This window comes from Bombyx mori, chromosome 3, assembly GCF_030269925.1.
Source record: "Bombyx mori chromosome 3, ASM3026992v2".
Lineage (NCBI taxonomy): Eukaryota > Metazoa > Arthropoda > Insecta > Lepidoptera > Bombycidae > Bombyx > Bombyx mori.
Genome location: NC_085109.1, coordinates 5,561,210 through 5,587,412, shown reverse-complemented (window position 1 = coordinate 5,587,412; position 26,203 = coordinate 5,561,210). Strand labels below are relative to the sequence as shown.

The 26,203-nt window shown below is 35.8% G+C and overlaps 1 protein-coding gene and 1 long non-coding RNA gene across 2 annotated transcripts in view; both read left to right on the top strand.

The window, feature by feature from the left end:
- Positions 1–26,203, top strand: part of LOC101743559 (protein spaetzle 3) — a 49,076-nt gene that overhangs the window by 3,708 nt on the left and 19,165 nt on the right. The window contains exon 2 of the mRNA XM_012695233.3: positions 12,058–13,005. Coding sequence (XP_012550687.1) covers positions 12,252–13,005 — 754 coding nt within the window. The 5' untranslated portion in view covers positions 12,058–12,251. The remainder of the gene's footprint in view (positions 1–12,057; positions 13,006–26,203) is intronic.
- LOC134201184 (uncharacterized) overlaps positions 2,382–26,203 on the top strand; it is a 69,327-nt gene continuing 45,505 nt past the window's right edge. The window contains exon 1 of the long non-coding RNA XR_009976394.1: positions 2,382–2,720. This is a non-coding gene — a long non-coding RNA (uncharacterized LOC134201184). The remainder of the gene's footprint in view (positions 2,721–26,203) is intronic.

Sequence of the window (26,203 nt, the reverse complement as noted above, 5' to 3'; positions counted from 1 at the left end):
TTTTTTTCAGATAAAGCATTATTGAGTTATTTACAAAAAAGGGTGTTTTTTCTCAATTTTCAAGCCAAAAATTAACAATTTCAATATACATATTCATATAATAATAATTACACAGCCAATTAGACTAACTCGCGAAATGTTTAGGGGTATCAAACGGTGTATTTTAAATTGAATACAATAATTGATTTCTAGACTTTGAAAAAGCGACCATTTTGAAACATTTATGGTCAATAGCTCAGCCCGGTGTGTTTACAGTTCTATCTACATATTACATTCCATAGAAGTAGCGCAGATATATTTTTGCAGTGGGGGATGAAATATTTGCTGAAGATTTTAATGAAAATAATCCGTACTATTATTAGGTTATTAGAAGATACTAAAATGCTTTAGTCTCGAGTTACTGCTCCCTTATTCTTTGCCTAAAGTCTAGTATGCATAGTGGGTGTACTTTGTTAGTCTACACATGTAGCTATCTTTTAATTCATTTCTACCATGAAACAATCATGCTTTCCTTTTTCAAGGCTAAGTCAAACAGTATTGCAAGATAATTGAGTTTTTGTTTCCTAGTGACGTCCGGGGACTTCAGTAGCCGCTTAACTTCAAACAGTTTTTGAACTTACAACAATTTTTAGATTTACGTATACTTCTTTAGCTAACGATCAAGATAACTATGAATTTATTCATCCACATTACGAAACCAGATCTGTGATTGACAGAAGCAGGTCAGATCGGGTCTAAAAACTCATGTGGAAATAACGCTTTATGGCTCTCTTAATGCGCCATTAGTATATCAACGTTTATGGTATTGCGATGATCGAAGTGCTAATCACTCCGAGTCGTAATAAATCTAGTGCAGTGAGCATTAACAACATTAGAATGGTAATAGAAATTTGATAAGGTTACGAACACGTTGAACTTTATTGAAACAAAAACACTGACTTTTATGTTTCTTGGCCTTTGTTCGTAGATGACTTATTCACAACTGTTGTAAGTACTGTTAATTATCTGAATTGAATAATAAAATGTTATCTGGTAATATATAGGTAGGTTCAGTAGTTTTATTTTATCAAAACATTGAAGCTCTTTTTTCCTTAACACCATATGCCTGAGACAATATTAAAAAAAATCATCTCTCTCGTTCTCGTTTCTACGGCCGTCTGGTTTAGTGGTAAGTGACATGGTCACTACACAAGGGGGTCACGGGTTCGAATCCCGCCAAGGGAAGATATTTGTGTGATAAATATATATGTTTTTTCCAGGGCTATGGATATATATTAAATATTAAATACATGTATGTGTATAATAAAAATCTTACATTTATTTTTGTTATCTGGTACCTGTAACACAAGTTCTTTACGAACTTAGCACGGGACCAGTTAACGTGGCGTGATTGTTAGTAAATATTTATTTATTTAATTATCTCTTTCTCTTTCTCGATTTCTTTTATGTATTTACAGTTTATTGTGTAAAAGGGCAGATATCACGGATTAATATTCAGGGTCCAAAGTACTAGTCACTTTTTAATTTTCATAGGTAACTCAATGGTTTTAAATCCTGGATTAAGCTACACATTTGTTCTCTGTGAATTTGGAGATCTTCCTACAGGAATATACCTCATTAAATTTGGCGTCTTGAGTACGTTTCAAATTATTCGCTTACCTAAGCGCCTCAGCCTGTTTCTTTTTTCGCAAATGACGTAAAATCGATTAGCGTGTTTCATCAACAGCTTTATAATCCAAACATGCTAATAAGTCAACTAAATATGCACAGTTATGGAGATTTTGTGGTGAAATGCAGCGATATTAAGGTATTGTTATGTTTTAAACTCAAATTTTCGATCTTAAAACTTAAAAATTTAATTAGTGTAAACCAGTTTATCCACGTGACCAAGTCAAATTAGTAAATTATTTAAAAATTCTGACTCTTTGTGGCTATAACCATTATGCAGACCGATGATCATGAGATGTTCTATCTCATAAAGTATTAAAATTGATAGAAACCAACAAGAAATAAAAATAAATTAGCTCCAAATTAGGGTTCACTCAAAATCTAAAAAATATTCTGAAAGAATCCAACAACCACCCAGACTTCGTCCAAAATTTGTTATTCAAAGTAGACTGAAGGAATTGTGTTAAAAAAGTACTGTGAAATTCGAAGTTTTAATGAAGGCTGTGGATGTAGTCTACGGTCGTACGATTTCGATTGAACCCCATCGTCGCAAACGGATGTTGTAGTCATTAACGTACTTGTTTCGATGGTGGTGCTGTTCACAGCTGACAGGTAGAGACTTTGATGCTTTAGCAATTACGCTTCTGTCAACCATATAAGCTTTATGAACATAACCAAAATTCTGAAATTAATCCATATACCTAAAGGCGATTGCATGCAGCAGAGATGCGAATGTTGCGATGGATGTGTGGAGTAACGAAAATGGATAGAATACGGAATGAATATGTTAGAGGAAGTCTGAAAGTGGCACCTGTGACAGAGAAGCTGAGGAGTGCGCGTTTGGGATGGTATGGACATGTGATGAGACGAAATGAAAATGAGGTTGGTAAGAGAGGGTTAACTATGAATGTGGAAGGATATAGAGGAAGAGGTAGACCTAAGAAGAAATGGATAGATTGTGTGAAAGACGATATGGGTAAGAGAGGAGTGAGCGAAGAAATGGTATATGATAGAAGAGTATGGAAGGAGAAAACATGTTGCGCCGATCCCAGGTGACTGGGAGAAGGGCAGGATAATGATGATACCTAATAATAGATATTATTTTATTTTTGAAGATTTTTCGAGTTTTATTACATACTTGCGCGCACTACAATGATAGTACATATTTTCTAGAGCTTTAGAGGATTTGGCAAGTTGTAGACGTAAGTCATAATATTATTAGGGGATAATCTCATCTCAGTTATTCGATTGACTTTGAATGATTCGAGTGCAAAAGAGTTTTTGATCGCTTTAAAAAAAACAATTATAATTCGTAGATGTAACTGAATTACCGAATTTCGAAACACAACATTTTTACAACAAAATCCTTATTTAAAATGACGTTTAAAAATACAAATACAAACGTTTAATAAATCTATGTAATATCTACCCACGCAGACTTATATCGCGACACGTAATTGACGACATGAATATTTTACTGTCTGATGCGTGGAGATAAAACAAAATTATAATTTGCGTAATGACTGGAGGTAGGACTTTTGTGAGTCCGCACGGGTAGGTACCATCACCCAGCCTATTTATGCCGTGAAGCAGTAATGCGTTTCGGCTTGAAGGGTGGGACAGCCATTGTAACTATACTTGAGACCTTAGAACTTATATATCAAGGTGGGTGGCGCATTTACGTTGTAAATGTCTATATGCTCCAGTAACCACTTAACACCAGGTGGGCTGTGAGCTCGTCCACGAATCGAAGCATAAAAAAAAACAGATTTTTCTAGTCCTAACATTCTATCTGCGGTCTTCAGCTTACCCGCGATCATGGCAACAGGGCGATCATTGAAAGTGAAATTCAATACATGAACCTTTTATATAATATTAGTGTTAGAGTATTCATTTATACGTATTCATATTATAAAACATAAACATAAATAGTGTATTTAAAGTTGCAGCCAACTATTAGATAATACGGTATTGTATGAGCGGCTGCGCTTTGTTATACAGTGTTCCGGAATATAAACTGATTTAATATTATAATTGTTTCAAATAAATTGAATATTACTCGAGTTGATCTTATCTTTTATTCCAGTAGCCAACTAAGTAACTTAAGTTGGTTTAATGTACTGAAACGTTCTTTTATATATTAAATTAAGATTTACGATTCTTTTCAGTGGTAAAACTACATTCCGTAGCGGTGGTAATGTGACTCTTAAATAGCGTCTGTAAAGGTCGGCTTAAATTAAGTAATACTTTTTGTTTAGATTTCGGTGTAATATAATAAGTTCATTTAAACACCAAAATATTTCTTTTTGAAAATAATATCTGATTGGTTACTTGACATTTGATAAGTCAGCAAAAAAATGGAAACTTAATTAGTAATAAACTCGTAAAATTCTATAAAGAATCAGCTTTCTAAAACTATGGAATTAGGATATATTGTTTTTATTTCAGCTTCGCCCTAACGTGTAGGTGAGCTCACGGGGCTCAAACCGGAGTGCTGCTAGCACTGGCCCTGGCAAGAGCAGTGCTTCGCAGAATCTACCACCGGATCGGAAACGCGATCCACTGAGAAGATCCGATGAGAAACTCAGTGGGCTGTGTCTGTGGGTTAATTCGCTCGTCGAGCCCTTCGTCGCAAGCGACGGGTTCGATGAGGACGGTGACCGGAATATACTATAATTTACTCTCTACCATATAGTATGCTATACTCTAAATCAGGGCAGTCCAGAAAAGCGGCCCGCGGCTTGTTTTCGTCAGAGAATAGTTTTAGATATGAATACATAGTTTGGAGTATAGAATTCTTATACAAACATATAATCAATATTTGGTATAATTTATTTTAATCTTGTAAAATTCCATTCCCGTGACATCATTTAAAAGTGAAGCTATCTTTTACTATTGTTTTTATGAAAATATTTTTGTCTGGAAAGTATTTTTTTTTTGATAATTGTGTTTTCTGCGGCCTTTTAGCTCTTGTGGTAAATTTAATTAGCCCGCAAAGGTATGTAATTTGGACAGCCCTGCATGAAATGAAATGTAAAGTTATATGTCATCCGAGATCGGACACTTAAAACGATTTTGTATTTTCAAATTAAAATCTCGATGATTTCGTTAATTTTCTCCTATTCCAAATTTAAAAACTTCTAAGTATATTTTCATCTAATTTGTTAAGAATTAACAGAAGTGCGAAAAGTCGGTGAACAATATCAAAATTAATCGTTATTCAACAAAATATGTCTGATTTTGGTATTAAGATACATAACACTTGCCCAGTACTGATGAATATTTTACTAAATAACATCGAAATCGTAAATAATCGACAATACCATCAATGCCCACGATAAGATTTTATTATAGTCATAAATTAGTTAAATTAAAAAAATCATAAATAACGACCTATTACGGAATCCTTTATGTATTTACATTTATATTTTATAAGTAAAAAAAAATTGGAGCAACTGATACGCATTCACGGCCACTTACATTCCATTGGACTGCTCGAATTGTGGCCGGCAAGGTCGCCAGACGTGGGCTTGTAAAGATTTAGCGCAAACCGTTTACATTATGTAATTTGATTTCGAACTTTGAACAAATCCGTTTGATAGTAAGCACTGGGCTCCCAAAGGATCTAGGTCTAGTACTATAGCCCTAACTTGGGGACATATCTTTAAATAAATACGTGAAGCAAAAATGTACCCCTTTTATACGAAAATTGCGCGGACGGAGGAGTATGAAATTACCCACACTTATAGAGAATATAGTGAAGGAGTACAGAATGTAAATTTTTTTTTATTATACATAAGAAATACGTTAAATCAATAAAAAACATTACACACACTACCATGTATTTGACACACACGCATGCATAGGTATTATTTGTATATTTCAAACTTTTCTTATTGCTTATAGCCTATGGTCAAATTGAGAATAGATTAATTACATATGGTTTGTCTTAATTGATATTTGTCTAAAGTGTAGTCTTGGCGTAATCTGTGATTATAGAAGTATAATAGTCTGACAAAAGAATTATAGCAGTGGACAAACTTATAATTTAAATTAATTATAGTCGAATTTCGACTACCGGACCACTAGTTCTACGAATTAGGTGAACAATCCTTTAGGCATATACTACGTATAAGCAAAGTTCCTATCGGCTGGTAGCTTACATGTAGGGACGGATATACACCTAGAGTTATTAATATGCCAATAAACATTTTATTTAGGGGTATTTCGGTTATGGGCTTAAGTTCATCTAGCATGTAGATTGCGATTCACTATAATATAGTCCGTCGGATGTCAGTTGATTGTGCTGTACCTCAGATCCAATTTCTCATTAACCAATCAACCAAGTAAATAGAAGAAAACCTTACTAATTCGAGTTCCGGTTAATACTGTGATGCTCCGCGTTATGCTAATGACCCTCGATCGCGAGACCATAAGATGAAACAAATAAACATATTTTTTTTTGTACAAGTTCACATACGTGTGCAGCACATGCTAAATAAAAAAGTATCTTTTGATCGATGATTTTTAAAAGCTTTTGAGTTTACAACAGAACTTTTATTTTAGTTGTAAAATACGGAGTCACGATAGAAATTGAGGGGGGATCTAAATATGGTCCTTTTTTTGTTTTATTTTTTCCTAACTATTCTAGTAACCTCAAGGGTCATAATATATTCACCGGGTGAGTAGGTGAGCTTACGGGGTTCTTACCTGGCGGTGATCTCTGAAAGAATGAGTGAAAACCAAAAAAATATTCGAATATTAGGAAAAATACTTTTGACACCTATGTCCTCCCCTATATAATTTACTGTTGGGTTATGGTTACTGATAAAGCATCACAGAGACAAATTTAGAAAATGCCAAATGATGGGACATCTTGGAAGTAAAACTAAAAGACAAAATCAGAAACATCAATATTACATACAGAGAATAAAAGTGATTGATGTTCTAATGTGTATTTACCAATTGGAAAGTAGTTTACTAGCCACTTGTTTCGCTGTAGCAAAGAAAAATCAAAGGAAAGAGTGACACACATATATCTGAGAAATGGCAACAGAAGTTGAAATCGATAAAAAGATGGGAGGACTTTTTAACATTACTGGACGAGAGTAACAGCTGACCGGAAAGCAATGAAGAAAATAGGAGGAAACATATGCCCCAGTGCCCCCCACACACATAAAAATTAGAGTCCTTCTGTTAATTTGTGCATGTTAAAACTATCGATTTAGACAAAAAAAACTAATATACATTTTTAGATTCAAAAAACAAAGTGTGTGTACCCCAATAGGTCTTCTGATGAATAACTGAAAACAGTCATATTTAATCATAATAAAATCTCTAGCTTATGACTTCGACAAGTCGTGGCGGGCAAATTTTGATTTAACGAGGAAATAAACAAATTTTCGGAATAAAGAGTTGCTTATGTCACTCTTTGATCAATAAATTACAAGTCAATTTGTAGATCCGTGAAAATACGTATGGTTGCAAACATAGGCCTGCTTTTCTGCTTATATCTGCTGAGAAGCGGTTATGCATTACGATTTAAAGTGTGGAACAGGCTTTATTACAATGCAATCGAGATTACGACCTCATCACTTGAAACCGGCAATATCTTTCACGTTTTGATGTCTTTAAGCTTCGTTGAAAACATGCAGTTTGTGGGTGACCCATATTAGGCTTTTCAAGCCTCATTTCAATGAGCTTTCCTTCTATATTAATATAAACAAAGTTACTGTACTGTATTGTACTATTAAAAGTGAGCCCTTACAACTCATGTCTCAAGGTGGGTGGCGGAATTTACGTTGTAGATGTCTATGGGCTTCGGTAAATACTCAACAGCAGGTGGGCCGTGAGCTCATCCATCCATCTAAGCAATAAAAAAAAAATAAAAAACAATAATTAATAATTATTGAAATAAAACATCTGTGTTAGGCAATTTCATGTTATTATACAAATTACCACTTTAAAAACCTGCTTGCGTGCACTATGTGATAGTTATAATAGCATTTATATGATTGCTATATTCCTTTATAGCATTCAGTGAGTCATAGGCATTTAAATAAGCTTCATTACTATTCAAAATATAATATTCTGATTATGATTATCCTGAGACTAATTGGTAACCGTTTTCGGGGCCTTATATATATATATATATATATATAATATATATTTAGTTTCTTATTAAACGAGCTACACCTGTAACAAATACTAAATATATTAAAAACATTTTGAAATTCATATCTTGCGATCGTTGTCATATACAAATACTCAGCAGATCTACAGTATCTGTCTGGTACGTTTTCGCGCCGAAATCAATGAACCGATTGTGACGTAATTCGGCATGGAAGCGATTCGAACGGGTTTTTGCCCACGCAATATAAATATATAAATTGTAGACCGCGCGAGTGGAGTTACGGTCATTTCGGATCCTCGCGATCCACTAACGGTGCTTTTAGGTACCTCAAGCACCGGTCACCGTTCACATCGAACCCGTCGCTTGCGACAAAGGGCTCGACGAGTAAGTTAACCCTCAGACACAGCCCACTGAGTTTCTCGCCGGATCTTCTCAGTGGGTGGCTTTTCCGATCCCGTGGTAGATTCTGCGAAGCATGGCTCTTGCTAGGGTTCGTGTTAGCAACGTCGGCAGGTTTGAGCCCCGTGAGCTCACCTACTAGTTAAGGTTTCGCTGATATAGCCTCTCAAGGCTATCAGCTTAGGTAGGAAAAAAAAATGGAGTTGCGTCAGGAAAGTAAGTGACAAATAATCGTGCATATCTTAGCAGATGGTCGATCGTGTTGTAAGAACTAGTTCGGCCAGTGAACGAAATTCGACTGTAATCACTGTCGCCTCAAGGCTTAGATTCGTTTGTGTATTACATATTTTTTTTAAATATTGACATACTCCAAAACACTAAAAATTAAAGGTACCGAATATCGTATTTCCCTATTTAAATGAAAGGATACACACATGTAGAACAAATTAAAAATACTCGATATTAATAAATTTACATAATTATCGTGGGAACCAATTGGTATGTATAATACCACCGTTCTACTATTTCTAAGGCGAAACAGCCCAGCGTTGTAGTGGTCGGCAACCTTGTCAACCAAAACAGCCAAATATAGATAACACACAAATGAAATTTATTCAAAGAGCCATTTTCTTTAACATTTTGAGGCTGGTGCTTGGAAAATGTATACTAACCGTACTCGCCCGCTTCGCTGCGCATTTAAAATTAGCATTATTATTTATTGCCATTATTATTAGGGAGTCCAACACTCATATAAATATTAGCCTATCCATTAAGTACATGTATTTTCTACATGGATACCAAGTTTCAAGTCAATCGGATGCATAGTTCAGTGGTTATAACGGAACATCCCTAAAAAGCACTGTAGATTTATATTGTAGTATAGATTAGTCTCTTAAAAGGCAAGATAATAGGTAATATTTCACAGAAGAACCGTAGCCGAGGAGTCAAACAGCGAAGCGCGGGTTGACGAGCACTAGGATGATGGGATAGTTTTTATACAACGGAAACTGACTCCGTTCAACTTGTAATGTCGATAGAATTCGGTAACGTTACAGCTACTAACAAACACTATTTATTTAGATTAAACTTTACATAACACATTCAAATGTTTAATAAATACATTGAATGTTTCGAACAAGAAATAAGTCATGTTTTGCATTGATTAACTTTATACCTATTTGTATGGAACAAAAGCGGCTTTGCTTTACTATGTTGCAGCATTAGCATAAATTGTCGTTAAGGAAATATTAAATCTGTACTCCGTTCACATTTCGTGGAAATTCTTAGAGTGAAGGGCCAAGATTTTGCACGTTTCGGTAACTGGGACTTTTGAGTGCATAATATTATTATAAACTTCAGCGTAACACAAACCAATTAATAAAGGCCGACATTAAAATTGTGGAGAAGGATCAATAGGCAGGCATTTTACTTTTAGTTCCTTTTTATACAAAATTTGTTAAATTCATATGAAATATCTACTATCTATTTAAAAAAATGGATTTTTTTTAAAACACTATATAAAAAATTGATTGCCGAGTTTACGACACAAGCCACCAGTGGTTAGGACTCCAGAGCGAGAAACTTCCTCACGATACGCGCTGTATCAAAGAAAACTTCTTTCTGTAAAATAACCCTATACTCGAATCCCCGGATAACGAACGTTTTTAAACTTTCGATCGAAACTTTTCGCTATCAAACCGTGCACCGACATGATTATCGGCAACCCGCTTAATTTTAAGCTGTTATCAGATCCCCTAGAAATATGCACTGAACTTGTATATAGTCAGTAATCTAACTGTGATGGGAAACAGTGTGTGAGAAACATCATCTAACTGTGATGGGATTTACTGGTGGTAGGACGCCTTGTGAGTCTGCGCTTGTAGGTACCACCGCCCTGCCTATTTCTGCCGTGAAGCAATAATTCATTTCGGTTTGAAGGGTAGGGCAGCCGTTGTAACTATACTGAGATCTTAGAACTTATATCTCAAGGTGTGTGGCACATTTACGTTGTAGATGTCCATGGGCACCAATAACCACTTAACACGAGGTGGGCTCTGATCTCGTTCACCTATCTAAGCAATAAAAAAAATTCTAGTGACAAGCTAAATCAAGGAAATCATTAATTGTAGTGTTGCTTAGATCAGGGATGACCAACGTGCCAAATAATTGTGACATTAAATGTTGAACCAAATAAAACATACAATGACAAAAATCTCACATTTTTTTTACAAATAAATTTTATATATTTATTTTTAATAAAGATTAGTCGAATACCAGTGATTCACCATCTCTATAAAAGGCATAAGGCAACAGTATAAATACAAAACTAACAAATAATATAAGCAAGCAGGTTTTTAAACTGGTAATTCGTATAATATCACGAAATTACCTTAGATTAATGTCTTGTTTAAAAAAAATATGGTTATACTGTTTTCAAAATGTGGCTGTATGTTTGTAATGCTAAGGCCGATGATAGCAAGAGGCATAATATGTTATCTTCTAAGTTTTCACCATTTAATTCAGTTGGATTTTACTTGACTTTGTTGTGATTGACGATCACAGACTATAGTTGTAACTTTTGTCTTTTGATGTAGTTAGGCAGATTAGTTCTAATACGGCTGAACCAGCTCATGGCCAACTTGATTTTAAGCGGTTACTACAGACATCAACAACGTCAATGCCCTCATACATCTGGAGAAATAAGTAATTTAATAATATATTTTAGTTATTAAATTATTATTTTTATTATTTATTATTTAATATTATTAATATTAATTTAGTATTTAATTTTAATTTAAGATTAGATAACTAAAGTACTTAAATGTTAACGATAAATAACAATGTACTTTATCAATGTATTTACAAAAAAATAATATTTTTATTGTAAACACACATACACACACACACATTTTGAGTATTAAACTGAGTTTATGTACATTTTCTCTATTAGTTTTTATTCATGTCTTAGTTCTACAGTACAATGTCTGCCCCACCCTTCAAACCAGTAGTTTCATTTTTCCGTGCGTATCATCTGGTTTTAAGTGGTCATCGGAGCATAAAGATACTACAGCATTATTACTTTCATCTATCTTTGTGATGGCAGTTGTAATTGTATTGGAATTATAATTGCATAAGAATTATAAATTATAAACTGACTTCAAACTGGAAACATCATTATTTCGCGGCAGAAATAAACACTGGACGGTATTACAAAAGCGTGTGAGCTACAATCAGAACCTTCTAATTTCAGTAAGCTATATATTTCATATTATAATATATGTAAACGGTGTATATCTGTTTATTGTATGTATATATTTTCTATAATAATGTATTATCTTTAGTACACCGCAACATACCTGCTATAATAGTATATTTTCCAGAATTTCTGTAAATTAAACGGTTTTCTGGAAGAGATTGCTTTTAGCGATAAGACCGTCTATTGTACAAATGTATCTGCTTTTTGACTGTTTTTTTGAATATAAATTGTGTTTTGGTGTGCAATAATAGAGCGAATACATAAATAACGCTCGTCATTATTATTTGTAATTCATATCATTGTTATTATGAGCATAATCACAATTGATATAAGATAAAATCTTTTGAGCAACACACCTTCGAGTTTGGTGTTGGATTTCCCCTGTTTTAGCTCCAAAGTGACTCGAGTCGTTTGTCGAATGGAATCACGATTCGCCTTTCAAATCGATGCCATTTGTAAAGTGGCAAGGATATCACGAAACTGGGGGAAATCCGACCATAAACGATGCCACGACAATACGATACGACTGGTTCAGTTTCGGTGTTCATAAGATAAAACTCTCGATGTAAAACTAAAAAAAAAACTCCTTTCATTGTTACAGACGGACGTCACGAGCGGAAAGTGTTAAAGCAGAGTGTATGTGGCATCGGTGCGATTTAAAAAGTTGTACCATGAAAACCCGTTCGGTGTAGACGATCCCACGCCACTCGGTGTTATGCAAGCGACTTTAATCATCTTGCCTGTCGTATTGACATAGAGCGTTGACATTTCGTTCCAATGCCGAGCGTGTAGGCAATGGCTTTGGTAAATTTTACGCTCGCCGCACCCGAGGCGGTGGCGCCAGTGCTTGATGCAACGTCACCATCACCACTGCGCGTTGACCTCGACGACCTGCTCTACTCTCCGGAGGGCCAACAGCCAGACTACGCAGCACAGGAAGGAAGCAATGAACCCTTCAGTCCCCCTTCGAATCAAAAACGATCTAAGATTAGAAAACGGGCAGGCTCTACATATCTGCCACCGCCAAATCAATACACACGCTACCCAAGCATGCCTCATAATCCTTACGGCGCGCAGATGCACACACAGTTATACCAACAGAATTCGAGGCTAGATATACAAATAGACCATCAACGAGTACAAGAAGTGAATACACAGTTTGATAATACTGGCCAATATGTTCATGATCCCACAGGGGATTATGACTATGAACAGCGAAGATTAGGTCAGAACGGTCAACCTCCCGCATACAATCCTGGATACGCGGAAGGCTTCAGTCCGGCTTCGACGCCGAGCTCTTCTAGTCGTAAGTTCGATGGGAATTCGAATCAGAACGTGCACAATTTCAACTTTTTAAACAGACCAGTTTCGACTCATTCTCCTAATGAAGTAAAGAATATTGGTGTTAGCACGAGCGGACAGCCTCCCACAGATCGACCGCGCGGCTTCACCAAAGTGGAACAAGGAAGTCCGGGAGGCAAAACACAGCTCCACGCGGTACTAGACTATGACGACGACGATGAATATTACGATGATCTCTCCGGAGCAGGTAATTTATTTGTTACTTTTATTCTTTTAGGTATATATTTCAGGCCGCAATCTTATGTGTTAAGGTTGGCGGCGTTCATTTCATAATTTAAGTTCATCAGATGGTCCGAAGGTTCACAGATCGAGCAATGAATAAACATTACAGTACTACAAAGGCCACACCAGTAATCCTGGGTAACATTCACCCAGATTCGTGTACAATATTTAGTAATCGAGACAGACAAAAGCTCAAGTAGATCATTATCGGCCCAACTCGATACATACGACGCAGTTCTGAGGTGCACGTTCGAACCAATTACATCCACTATCAGTCGACAGCAGACAGTCGTAGCCTTGGCTTTTATATAGAGTTTTATATTGAGAGCGAAAAAGATTATTATTATTAAAGCCCTTTTTTAATCTCATGAAAATAAACCGTGAATTTTTGCTACTGTCTTTTTTTTATTGCCCTTGTAGGCCGATGAGCATACGGCCCACCTGATAGTGAGTGGTTACCGTCGCCTATGGACTTCAGCAATGCCAGGAGCAGAGCCAAGCCGCTGCGTACCAAATTACCTGCTGTCATGAAATTTTTAACTTAATAACATAATCAATTTCTATACTTAGTTATTAATAACTTATTCTGTTCTTTCATAGCGCTGTATGCTAAAACATATTCCAAACAATGGCCGTAAAGCTGTCGGTACTGACTAATCGCCAATGCCAACGGATAATGCTTGGTCTACCTGCATGTAGCGTCCTAGAAAAAGGTTTCACTTACGTTTAAATTTAATGGCGAAGACGACCATTTTCGTACTAAAACGTGGTCGAAACCGACAATAAAGATTACTATCTGACTTTGTAGCATGTCATTATCGCAATGCCAACTGCGTTCAGTGTTAAGGTGAGGGATTTAGCAGTCTCAGCCAACCTTTTGTTGAAATTGTAATAGACAGTCATTTTGCTCGTAGAGCACGAATTAAAATTAGAATTGAATGGTAGCATAATAACATGTGTAACAATAATATATTTAAGCTGTTATTATATGCGGAATTACTTTTTGTTTGTTACATTTTTGTCACAGTTTTTTCTAATTTACAAATACATTACCAATACAATTTGCAATTGTAAACGTTGGTAATAGGTCGAGTTAGGATTATTTCTGACTAATACCCTTCTATTCCAGTCTATTTCTGGTCTGAAGCAATTTTAACGTTCGATTTTGAGTCGTAAAATATACACGACTCGACTGTATTGAAGGTTGATCTTGTTTTACAAGGTTTCAAGAGACGTTTCAGGTTGTTGCGTTGTTGCGTATACAGGATAGCCATTTTACGCCGACCGAGAGGACTAGTGGTCGTGGCGCCAACGACCGCCCGTCCAGCGTCCCGAGGGGGAGGGTGATGGGAGAGATGTGCACCGCACTAAACGCTTCACTTTCTCCCCTTTGCCTTTACATGAGTTCTGTCTCATGCGATATTTGGACGTTGGTTGTTGAGCAACAGGAGATTTTAGTCGGTTCGACTCCGACATGCTCCGCCCGCCATCCCCAGTGGAGGGCGGGCGGAGCATGTTCGATACCCTGCGATTTCCTACTGCCCAAAAAAAATAACGTTTTACCACCGGCTGAGACGTCAGTTAGTCATTTATCGAATGGTGTCAGGCTATTTGGTTTAAGGGACATTTCGCTTCACGACATTTATCTTTGTAATTAAAGGTGCGTTTTATTTGGTATTAGCGTCAACATTTCGATGTTTTTAATTGAACTTCAATTAAGTTTACTCCATTCAAATAGCTGAACAAGCTTTTTTTGTATATATTTTTTTCTAAATTTAAACATTAAATGGCTCTCCTGTTAATTTGCAAAAATGTCGTTTCAGCCAAATAGCCTTCGCTATGTAAGTACATATATAAATAAAACAAGCGAATATAGACAAACACTACATAAAGATGAACTGAATAGTGATCCTGAACATTCGACCTAAGTAACAACGCTTTCGGTTTAATGAAAATTACGATGAAGGATTCCCAGTTCAATACCGGTGAAGCTAATAAAATCGTGTTAAAAATTAATGTTGTAAATGTTTAAAAAACACGAAATCGTTAACAGGGAAAAAAACATAAAAAATCCAATGATTACTGACTGACCGATTTCAGTTTCACAAGATTTGATTAGAGAGAAAAAAATCGAATGTGTTATATGGCAAAATGTGTTCAAGAACCGGCTTGGATTAAAATTGCTTATGATTACTTAACGCTAAGCTAGTTCTCGGTTGATCGTTAAGTTGTAACTTATTTCACACTTCTGTCCAAGTCCAATCTTTATTTACGTTTTGTTTTGAAGATATGTATCTATTTTTTTTTTTCAAATGGGTCATTCGGCTTAAACCTTTAATTATTTATCAGTCTTATCTTATACCTTTAAACGAGCAATTCTTGTATATTAATATATATATATACCTATATAATCTGAATCCGGAAACGGCTCCAACGGTTTTCACAAAATTTAGTGTACAGGGGATTTCGGGGGCGATAAATCGATCTAGCTGAGATTTATTTTCAGAAAATGTTGTTTTATTCGTGTTTTCAATAATCAACTCTTCCCGACATCTATTGGCGAATAATAATACTATTTTTCTTAATTGAGGGCAACTAACCGCTTTAAAGACACAACAAGATGGCGTTATCAAAAAAAAACGAGCAAAGCTCGGTCATCATCTGGTTTAAGTATATTTATGTATTATAATATAAAATAATAGTGAAACATGTCCTCTATACAGTGACTATCACTGGTTGAATGAAAAACATCGATTTCTTGAAACCACTTACTTTGTCGCTCACTTTGTCGCCTATTGATGATACTATGACTTTTTTGGCTACCCATCTACCAGTAGTCTCGAAGGACTATTTTAGCGTCACCTTGAATTGAGGGCGGGCAAACGGGGCTAAGCCTAAAATAATTTGCTTACATCTGCCTTAGCAAGACCAGTGTGTCGATAAATTCACTAAAGATCGTTAAAATGATAATAAAAAAACAAAAAAATAAATTGCTTGACAAAATTAAAAAGATAAAGTATGGAACTGTTTTGTTTGTTATTATTTTATTTTATTTTATTATAATATTATTTTCCTATTTATTGACAAACGTGACTTTTCAATTTCAAACGAGATTAATTCAAAGATTTCGTACTTCGTAACCCTGTAGGTACATAATTATTATTATTTTTTGTAAATTTTCACTTATATTATTTCTATTAGTTTTAAGTAACTATTGGATTCCTTAATTCTCAATTAATGAATAAATAAACATTTATAAGAATAATACCAATTTACGCTGTGAAAAAATATTAATTTAATATCTAGATACCAAAAATTCATTTGTGAATAAATCTACGTTTACTACGTGACTTGAGGTGCGTTTGTATGTATGTAGTAATAAGCTATGTTCAGTCGAAGCCCGGGCGCATATTGTCCGCTCTTCGATCCGGTTGTATAGGGCACGCGCCGGTTATCTATATATTAATACGTGAAGCAAAAACTTTTTATCCCTTTTTAAAAAAATTGCGTGGACGGAGGAGTATGAAATTTTCCACATATATAGAGAATATAGAGAAGAAGTGCACAATGCTAATATTTTTTTTAAAATAATGCATAAAAGATATGTTAAATCAATAAAGAAAACATTTCACACACTACATACCATGTATTTGACGCGCACACGCATGCATACTATTTATTGTCAAACTTTTGTTCTTGACGTTTGTTGTCAAATTGAGAATAGATTATATATTGTTTGTCTTTGCTAATATTTTTTATAGTGTAGTCTTGGCGAAATTTGTGATTATAGTGTGAGTATAAAATACAATCATAATAGTGTACAAACTTACAATTCCAATTAATTATAGTCGAATTTCGACTACTGCGGGACCTCTAGTGCTATATAATTACGAATATACCCCAAACACCTCTATAAATTCAACTATTAGAATTGGCTCTTTTAAGTCGCTCGCAATAATTTAATTTTATTTGTTGCGATGTACATAAGTGCCTACCTATATTTGAAAAAGGGCAAACGATTGTCCATTCTGCTCAGTGGTAAGACCGAATTCCGAATCGCTGGTAAAGTCATGATATTTGAAAAGCGCCTGTAAAGTCTTGTTTGAATAAAAAAATATTATGATTATTATTTTTTACGTTTCCACATTGTACTTTTGTACCGATCCGGCAAGTTTCCGGTGCACACCAGACGTTGTTCTTCTCGTATATTCCCTTAGGGCCTGACTTCCATGAAAATGTCGAATCGTTCATTTATCTACTTTTTACTGGGGGTACGACCTCTTGTGAGGCTGCCCGGGTCGGTACCACGGCCTATTTCTGGCATGAAGCAGTGATGCGTTTCGGTTTGAAGAGTGGGGCAGCCGTTGTAACTATACTTAAGACCTTAGAACTTATATCTCAAGGTGGGTGGCGCATTTACGTCGTAGATGTCTATGGGCTCCAGTAACCACTTAACACCAGGTGGGCTGTGAAAAAATAATGCTCGCGTCAGAAAAACGTATTTGCCGGGCATTACCGGAAGGACAATATGCGCCCGTAAACATGGCTATTGGCCTAACCTTGGTTTCGCTTTCGTAGCCACAGAGGTCGGAGCACTCGTCTCGAATCGGCTGGTTACGTCGGCATTACGTTTCCTTTTACTTTCGTTATCATAAAGAATAAGAAATTTTAATATTATCATTTACTAGCTGTACCCGTCCGCTTCGCTGGGCATTTAAAATTAACATTATTATTTCTCATCCTCACAAAGATTCTCATCATTAACGCCCCCGCAACTGGTGTAGGGGGTCCAACACTCATATCATTAGCCTATCCATTAAGTACATGTATTTTCTACATGGATACCAAGTTTCAAGTCAATCGGATGCATGGTTCAGTAGTTATAACGGAACATCCGTAAAAACCACTATAGATTTATATATTAGTATAGATTAGGTTAAGAGCCTACCCGCAGTTGACAATTGTTTTACTAAAAAAAATTTGCAGTTGTTTTAAGACTATGAAAATTTTTAACCAATAAAACAAGTTCCAAAGACGTCGTGTGATTTGAATACCTGTTAATTCTGCACTGACGGGAAGAATAAACATTATTATAGTGAATCTAAGTCTTCACACTCATATATTATATCAAACAGTAGCTATATTGCCCTTTGTAATCTATATATATATATAAATGAATTGCTGTTCGTTAGTCTCGCTAAAACTCGAGAACGGCTGCACCGATTTGGCTAATTTTGGTCTTGAATTATTTGTCGAAGTCCAGAGAAGGTTTAAAAGGTAGATAAGTATGAAAATTCTTGGAATTAAAAAAAGCTTAGGTCTTTTATTTATCGATTGACGCACTACGAAGTCTGCCGGGTCAGCTAGTAATAATATAAAAAAACTCGTATCTCAAGCTGTGTAGCGGTGCCTTTATTTGACATAACGAGAGCAGGTGTGTTTTAAAATAATGACGTCATCATGTCTGACGTCATTATCGCCATTGTCACGTTGGAACGGAAGAGAAACTCCAAATGACGGCTTTAGATTTATTTCCTTTGTGTACAGCGTTTTTCTCAGATACCTTCGTTTCGTGGCTCGAATGAGAGAACCTATAATGAAAACGAGAATGAATATGTACTTACTTTTTTAAAGTTAGTTTCTTTTTTATTTCCTCACGTTTACAAATTTTATAAACTAAATAAATGTGTATTCATTTTGAGGTTTATTGTAATATGTATTTTATTTAATAATGTATTGTTAATATTACATCGCAACATACCTGCTGTATTTTTATCTCTTCCAGAATTTCTGTTATTTAAATGGCTGTCTGGAAGAGATCGTTTTTAGTGATAAGACCGCCTGTTGTGCAAATGTATCTGCTTGTAGACTGTTTTTAATGTTAATTGTGTTTTGATGTGCAATGCACGTCATTCGGATCCTCCCGATCCACTAGCAGTGCTTTTAGGTACCCAAGCACCGGTCACCGTTCTCATCGAACCCGTCGCTTCCGACGAAGGGTTCGGCGAGTACCCACCGCCGGATGTTCTCAGTTGGTTGCGTTTTTTTTTATTTTTTTTATTGCTTCGATGAGTGGACGAGCTCACAGCCCACCTGGTGTTGAGTGGTTACTGGAGCCCATAGACATCCACAACGTAAATGCGCCACCCACCTTAAGATACAAGTTCTAAGGTTTCATGTATAGTTACAACGGCTGCCCCACCCTTCAAACCGAAACGCCTTACTGCTTCACGGCAGAAATAGGCAGGGTGGTGGTACCCACCCGCGCGGACTCACAAGAGGTCCTACCACCAGTAATTACGCAAATTATAATTTTGCGGGTTTCATTTTTATTACACGATATTATTCCTTCACCGTGGAAGTCAATCGTGAACATTTGCTGAGTACGTATTTCATTAGAAAAATTGGTACCCGCCTGCGGGATTCGAACGCCGGTGCATCGCTCAACACGAATGCACCGGACGTCTTATCCGTTAGGCCACGACGACTTTCCGACCGGTGGTAGATTCTGCGAAGCACTGCTTTTGCTAGGGCTACTGTTAAGCAACACTCCCGGTTTGAGCCGCGTGAGCTCACGTACACGTCAAGGAGAAGCTAAAATAGCCTTTCAAGGCTATCCAGCATAAGTAGGGGGGAAAAACGTGTGCAATAAATTATGTTCTCTCTCTCTTCTCTAAAATCAAACTTAATTTTTTAAATATAGCTTGATAAAGCCTACATAATGACAAACAAAACGGCTCAGAAAAATTAAGTCGCCGCACCTTTATTTTTATTGCCAATTGAGACCATTTTTTAAATCGTATTTTTAAATTAATGTATCTGATTTTTGTGATATGTTTGTGAAAACTTATTATGTAATTTAATAATTTTAGCAAATTGATTTTAAACAAATATACTACACTTACTACAGGACTTTTAATATACTCATTTGAGACTAGTCTTATACATAGTTTTCTATAAAATTGATATTATAATATGATAATATGTAGGTACATGTTTCTAAATCGAACTGTATATCGCAAATTTTATGCGCCTATATTAGAAAACCTAATTGTAAGTGTTCTGTGATACAAACCGCACTTAGTCAAGAGACTGAGATATTGTATTTACATACATATATTATCATAAGTCCGGTGAAAATATAAATTTTGATTTTTATTTTTCAACCAAACCTTCGAATGACATATTACATAATTATTAATATTAACTAAATTAGTAGTATAACTAAACTATTAAGTTTAGAAAAAAAAGTTCTTTGAAAGTTTTCTTATTTATTTCAACAAAAATCTGACTTGAATTTTTGGATGGCAAAAAGTCTAACAGCTTCAGAAGCAATCTCAGTTTAATTTCTTAAGGTCGGTGCTGATAATCATGTTAAGATGTCTAAGGGCTTCCGAAACCACTTAATATCAGATCATCAGCCCATATAGGGCAATAAAAATAGCCTAGCACCACATTACTTATGTAGTTCGTGTTTTAAATAACCCGTTCTGTTGTCACGGAGAGTATTAATAAAACGAAGCCCACGTGGATCTTTTTGAGATTCACGTATGGTCTTACGTTATTTAAGACATCCTTTGGAAATTCATAAATTGGTTTTTTCTCAATATAAATTTTTCCATAAAAGTCTTCTCAAATCTATACTTAACATGACGTTAAAGAACATAACATCACCGTGAAGGAATAACACCGTGTGATAAAAATCAAACCCGCAAAATTATAATTTACGTAATTACTGGTGGCAGGGCGTCTTTTGAGTCCGTACGGGTAGATACCGCTACTCTGCCTGTTTCTGCCGTGAAGCAGTAATGCGTTTCGGTTTGAAGGGAGGGGCAGCCGTTGTACTGTAAAAACTGAGACCTTAGAACTCATATCTCAAGGTAGGTAATGACATTTACGTTGTAGATATCTATGGGCTCCGGTAACCACTTAACATGAGGTAAGCTAAGTAAGTAAGTATCTAAGCAATAAAACACAATAAAAAAACATATTAATGACATTATAAAATCCTTATGCTATTATTGTCATGTGTTTATTAGTTCGACATTCATAATTTCATTGATAAATTCGATACTCTTGGTTTATATCTATCGGACTGTGCATATTAAAAATGATTTTACCTGGCCACTTGTTGTCGAAGACTGCCTCAAATAACAATTTCAATATAATAAATATATGTAATAAACTTTGGATATTATACATACATCCAAATCTGTTGGCATTTAAAAGTTATGGTTGAAAAATGAACTCATATTACTTACATGAAACCTAAAATTAATATTAGAATTCATTTTCTTGAGAGTTCGTGAAAAAATGTATTTTTTTTTATACACACAATGTCCTGTAATGAGCTTATGGAATGTCGATTTAAGATTTTGATTATCGTTTTACGATTTTATTATCTAGTATGGCTTAGGAAGAACACGTGTATTAATGAGATTTTCTCAATAAATAATTGCAGTTATTTTAGATGTGGCGCCTTAAAGTGTTGTAAAAGTATAAAAAACTGATTACATTCCAATTTTTGTTGCCTTAAACGACTAAGGTTTTGGCTGTCGGTATTAAAATCAATGAATTCTAAGGAAATGTTGTTTCCCCAACGTTGTTGTGATCCCATCTATTAGAAGATAGTTGGCATTTTCCAAATACCTGCGGTCGTATTATCGTGAATATCAAAACCCACAAACTAGCATACTTCAAGATACTATTAGTTAGTTCGTGTGAATTAAAGCATAAAATCTAGATCTGTTTTTTATCGCAAACAGATGGTAGTAAGCACATTAATTAAATATTAACCAATAACACCTTTTTACTGGTGGTAGGACCTCTTGTGAGTCCGCGCGGGTAGGTACCACCGCCCTGCCTATTTCAGCGAAGCAGTAATGCGTTTCGGTCTGAAGGGTAGGGCAGCCGTTGTAACTATACTGAGATATTAGAACTTATATCTCAAGGTGGGTGGCGCATTTACGTTGTAGATGTCTATGGGCTCCAGTAACCATTTAACACCAGGTGGGCTGTGATCTCGTCCACCCATCTAAGCAATAAAAAAAAAACAAAAAAAAACGTAGGAAATAATATAGTGAGAATAAAAAACGCGTGATTCACGTGTTTCAAATAAAATACTATAATAAAACTCAGTGTTAAATTTAGTGTGTATTAACAGTCACTTTATTGTTAGATACTAAATTAGCATGGTATTCACTGTTTAACAAGCGTTGAGACACGATAATTATATTATTAATAGTTAAACTTCAAGAATGCTACTCATGAAGCGGACGTATTGAAAATTTATGACACCTTATTGACTCCAGAAATTATTTTGCAAGAGTACTGTTGCAGTCTTTACATGGTCTCATTGTCAGCGTTCAGTATTCGGGGTCGCGGCTAACACAGAGAATGTTTTAAAATTTAAACAAAAAAAAAGGGAGCCGTCACGGGACGCCTTGTAAAAGTAATATTCAGAAAAGAAAAGATTGTGATAGGAACTAAATATGTCATAATGATAAAATAAAATATTACGAAAAAATAATTTGTTTTCAAGTAAAACACAGGTTATGTGTACTGTAGTAAACAACACTGTATACACTACGGAGTACACACTATAGGTATCCGAGCTCAGTGTAGCGAGAGAGATGGCTTAACGCCGGATCGAGTGGAAGAGAATCGCACAGTCGATTGCACATGGCGACGAGTCGCCACGGCATGCGTCGCCACGCCAGGAATCGGTTTTACGTGCGGCTATAGATGTTTCACATAAAAAAAAAAACTGCATAGTCTATACCTTCTGTGTTCTATGGATTGTGGCTTTTCTTCAAGCGGGTCGACAACTAAATGTTAATTGCTACAGATATATCAAGATTGTCGCTTTCTTTCGTTTTAAGCACACATTAATGTCTGACGGGTTTGGTAAATGTGTATTAGCAATCGACAGCCGTCTCGAACGACGAATAAAAATCATCTCATCGAGCTGTTGACTTTGTTTATGTAAGCGTGCTTGTTTTGCAACGAACTGTAGAAATTGTAAAATATCGCAACGCACGTAAGAGGGGCCACAGCCGACCGTTTATTTGCAGTCGGACCTATACGATTCTTGTGCGATAATATAATATCATCATTTTCGAAGAGAAAAAAAAATAAGAAAAACTTATCGGAAAGTGAACGAAGAGCGTCCTGTTTTACGTACAAATTAATAATGTATTATTTATAGTTAGTGTAACTTCGTGATTTAAAAATTAGTTTCATTTTTGTGTTATCGTGATAATGTGTGCTATTGTCTGCTGTGGTGAGTCGAAAATCAATAAATTTCAATATTAAGAAAAAATATCTATTTCACCATATTTAAGTAGATAGCATGCGACCTACGTAGTGGTGTGGATAAATGAATACCAGAAACTATAGACACCACAAAGTCAATATCCTCACCCAACGTATGCTGTAAATTAAAATAAATATAGATATGGTATCCGCTAAAATCGAAGAAGGAGACTCTTTCGTTCCGGGAAAATTCCGGTAGTTGTTTTTTCAGCTTTTGAACTATGTGACGTCATAAAAAAGTTACAATTGGCAGGGGTTGAAGCATTTTAGTAGGTTCTGACTCCCGACAGTATCGATGGGCTTTTTTTGAACACGTGACTTTATTATGTTGGTTCATCGGCGACCAAAGTACAAAGTATAACCGAAACATCAACAGATTGTATCAAATAATTATAATAAAAGTTGGATTCAGCCGTATAAATTGTTTTATTATATGCAAAAATAATTGCCTCTCTTTTTTATTGCTTAGGTTTGTGGACGAACTCACGCCCCACCTGGTGCTAAGTGGTTACCGGAGCCTATAGACATCTACAACGTAAATGCCACCACCTACTTTAAGATATGAGTTCTAAGGTCTCAGTACAGTTACAACGGCTGCCCCACCCCTCAAACCGAAACGCATTAGTGCTTCACGGCAGAAATAGGCAGAGTGGTGGTACCTACCCGTGCGGACTCTCAAGAGGTCCTAACAAATTATAAGTTTGCGGGTTTAATTTTTATTACACGATGTTATTCCTTCACCGGGGAAGTCAATCGTGAACATTGGTTAAGTACGTATTTCATTAGAAAAACTGCATTTAAGACATTAACCCCTCCCGTGAAATAGGTCAATGTGCCGTCACGCGTTTACATATTAAATGACACATTTCAATTTAAATATTTTTCGTCACTTCCGAATTGGTTACAAAATACTAATTACTTAATTGAACAAAGGTATCGCGTTGCACGAGAAGATGCTATTATTGCATAAATTTCTTACTCATTCCGTTGATTTTTATTGTTATAATAAATAAAAGGTGTATGAAAAAAATAATACTATGTGTACAAAATACAGCCAGTTCTGATTCGTTTTGACTGATACAAAAAAATTCATAGCATTTCAGAAAAAAATAAAAGTTAGAGGGAAAAAGTACTTTAGATTAGATTAGAAGTAGATGCCTTGTAACTTGTGTGCTTCATAAAAACCTCTAAAGATCTGTGAATCTCGGAGCGGCTTAGGAATGGGTCCAATACAAAATGTGTGGATAGAGTGCTTACCGGCATGCCTCGGTATTCTATTGGACCGGCATCTAACATGCGTTCAGGATAAGCGTCTTGTAGCATATCATATAAAGTTTAGATTTTAAAAACAACATGACTAAAAGTTTTTGTATTAAACAATTGACCCATTTACGGTTTTCGTTTGCGAGACATTACGTAATTAATTACAAAAACACCTAATGTCGTAAGCACATGTAAATGTGTCTTTCTCATCTTCCGGTCTAGACTAAAAGTTGGAATTAAAGTTGCGTAATATTTAATACAACATTGGTTTGTGGTGTATTAAAATTTGACGAGATTTATAATTTTAAAGAACCAATGCTTTTTTTGGAAGTTAAGAATGTGATGAAAACCAAGTACAACCTTATCTTTTTTCTATTCATTCATTTCCATTACAGCTTTTAAACTGTGAATTACACGACTAATTATCTTATTTTTCTAGAAAATCATCATCGCATCGCATCATGCTTACTTTATAACTTCTTTAACATTGATCATGCTCTTTCGTTACATACTGTGTTAATACAATCGTTTTTTTTTTCCTAGCTATTCCCTAGTAGCCTAATCTAGCTACGCCCGGACGGTTAGGTGAGCTCACGGGCTCAACCTGAGAGAATTTGTTAACACTAGCCCTAACATGAAGCAGTGTTTCGCAAAATCTACCACCGGATCGGAATCGCGACCCACTGAGAATATCCCACAAGAAACTCAGTGGGCTATGTCTTTGTGTACCTAAGTCGCTCGTCGAACTCGTCTGAACACGTCGGTTAGTTCGACGAGGACGATGTCCGGTTATTTTTTTAACTTTACACAACATTAAAACACTTTTTACTGGTGGTAGAACCTCTTGTGAGTCCGCACGCGTAGGTACTACCACCGTGCCCATTTTTGCCGTGAAGCAGTAATGCGTTTCGGTTTGAAGGGCGGGGCAACCGTTGTAACTATACTGAGAGCTTATATCTCAAGGTGGGTGGCGCATTTGTAGATGTCTATGGGCTCCGGTAACAATTTAACACCAGGTGGGCTGTGAACTCGTCCAACAATCTAAGCAATAAAAAAGTAAAATATGGAGTATATATAAAACCGTGTTTATATTTATATCAGAATTCAATTTTATTTCGGAATTCGTATCGTCGAGTATACTCGCTCGTGTTTCGCATGTGTATTTCCGAAAGCATTTAAGCAACTATTTGAAGTTCTCTTGGTGAATTCTAGATATTTTCCTTGAGAAACAAATTGCATGTGGTTATAAGGAAACCATTGCATACGTCTTTTATTTGAAAACGGGCTCACGGGACAGGATAGGACTTTTAATCATTATTCCAACTTCTTTCTTCTTCTTCTCCGTCGCTCCCTCATTGTTGAGGATCGTGACTGCGTTTCAGCTCGTTGACTGCCAGTCTCCATCGGTTCCGGTCAGTTGCCTGGTGTAGTGCAGCGCTAAGTGGTCCGCTGATTTGCTCGGAGATCTGGTCGGACCAACGTTTTCACGTATGCATCAAAAACATGAACATTAGACCGAGTGTCTGCGATGCGAATTTATTTAAATCAAGGATTAATTTACGTGACTACTAAAAGAACACGTATTT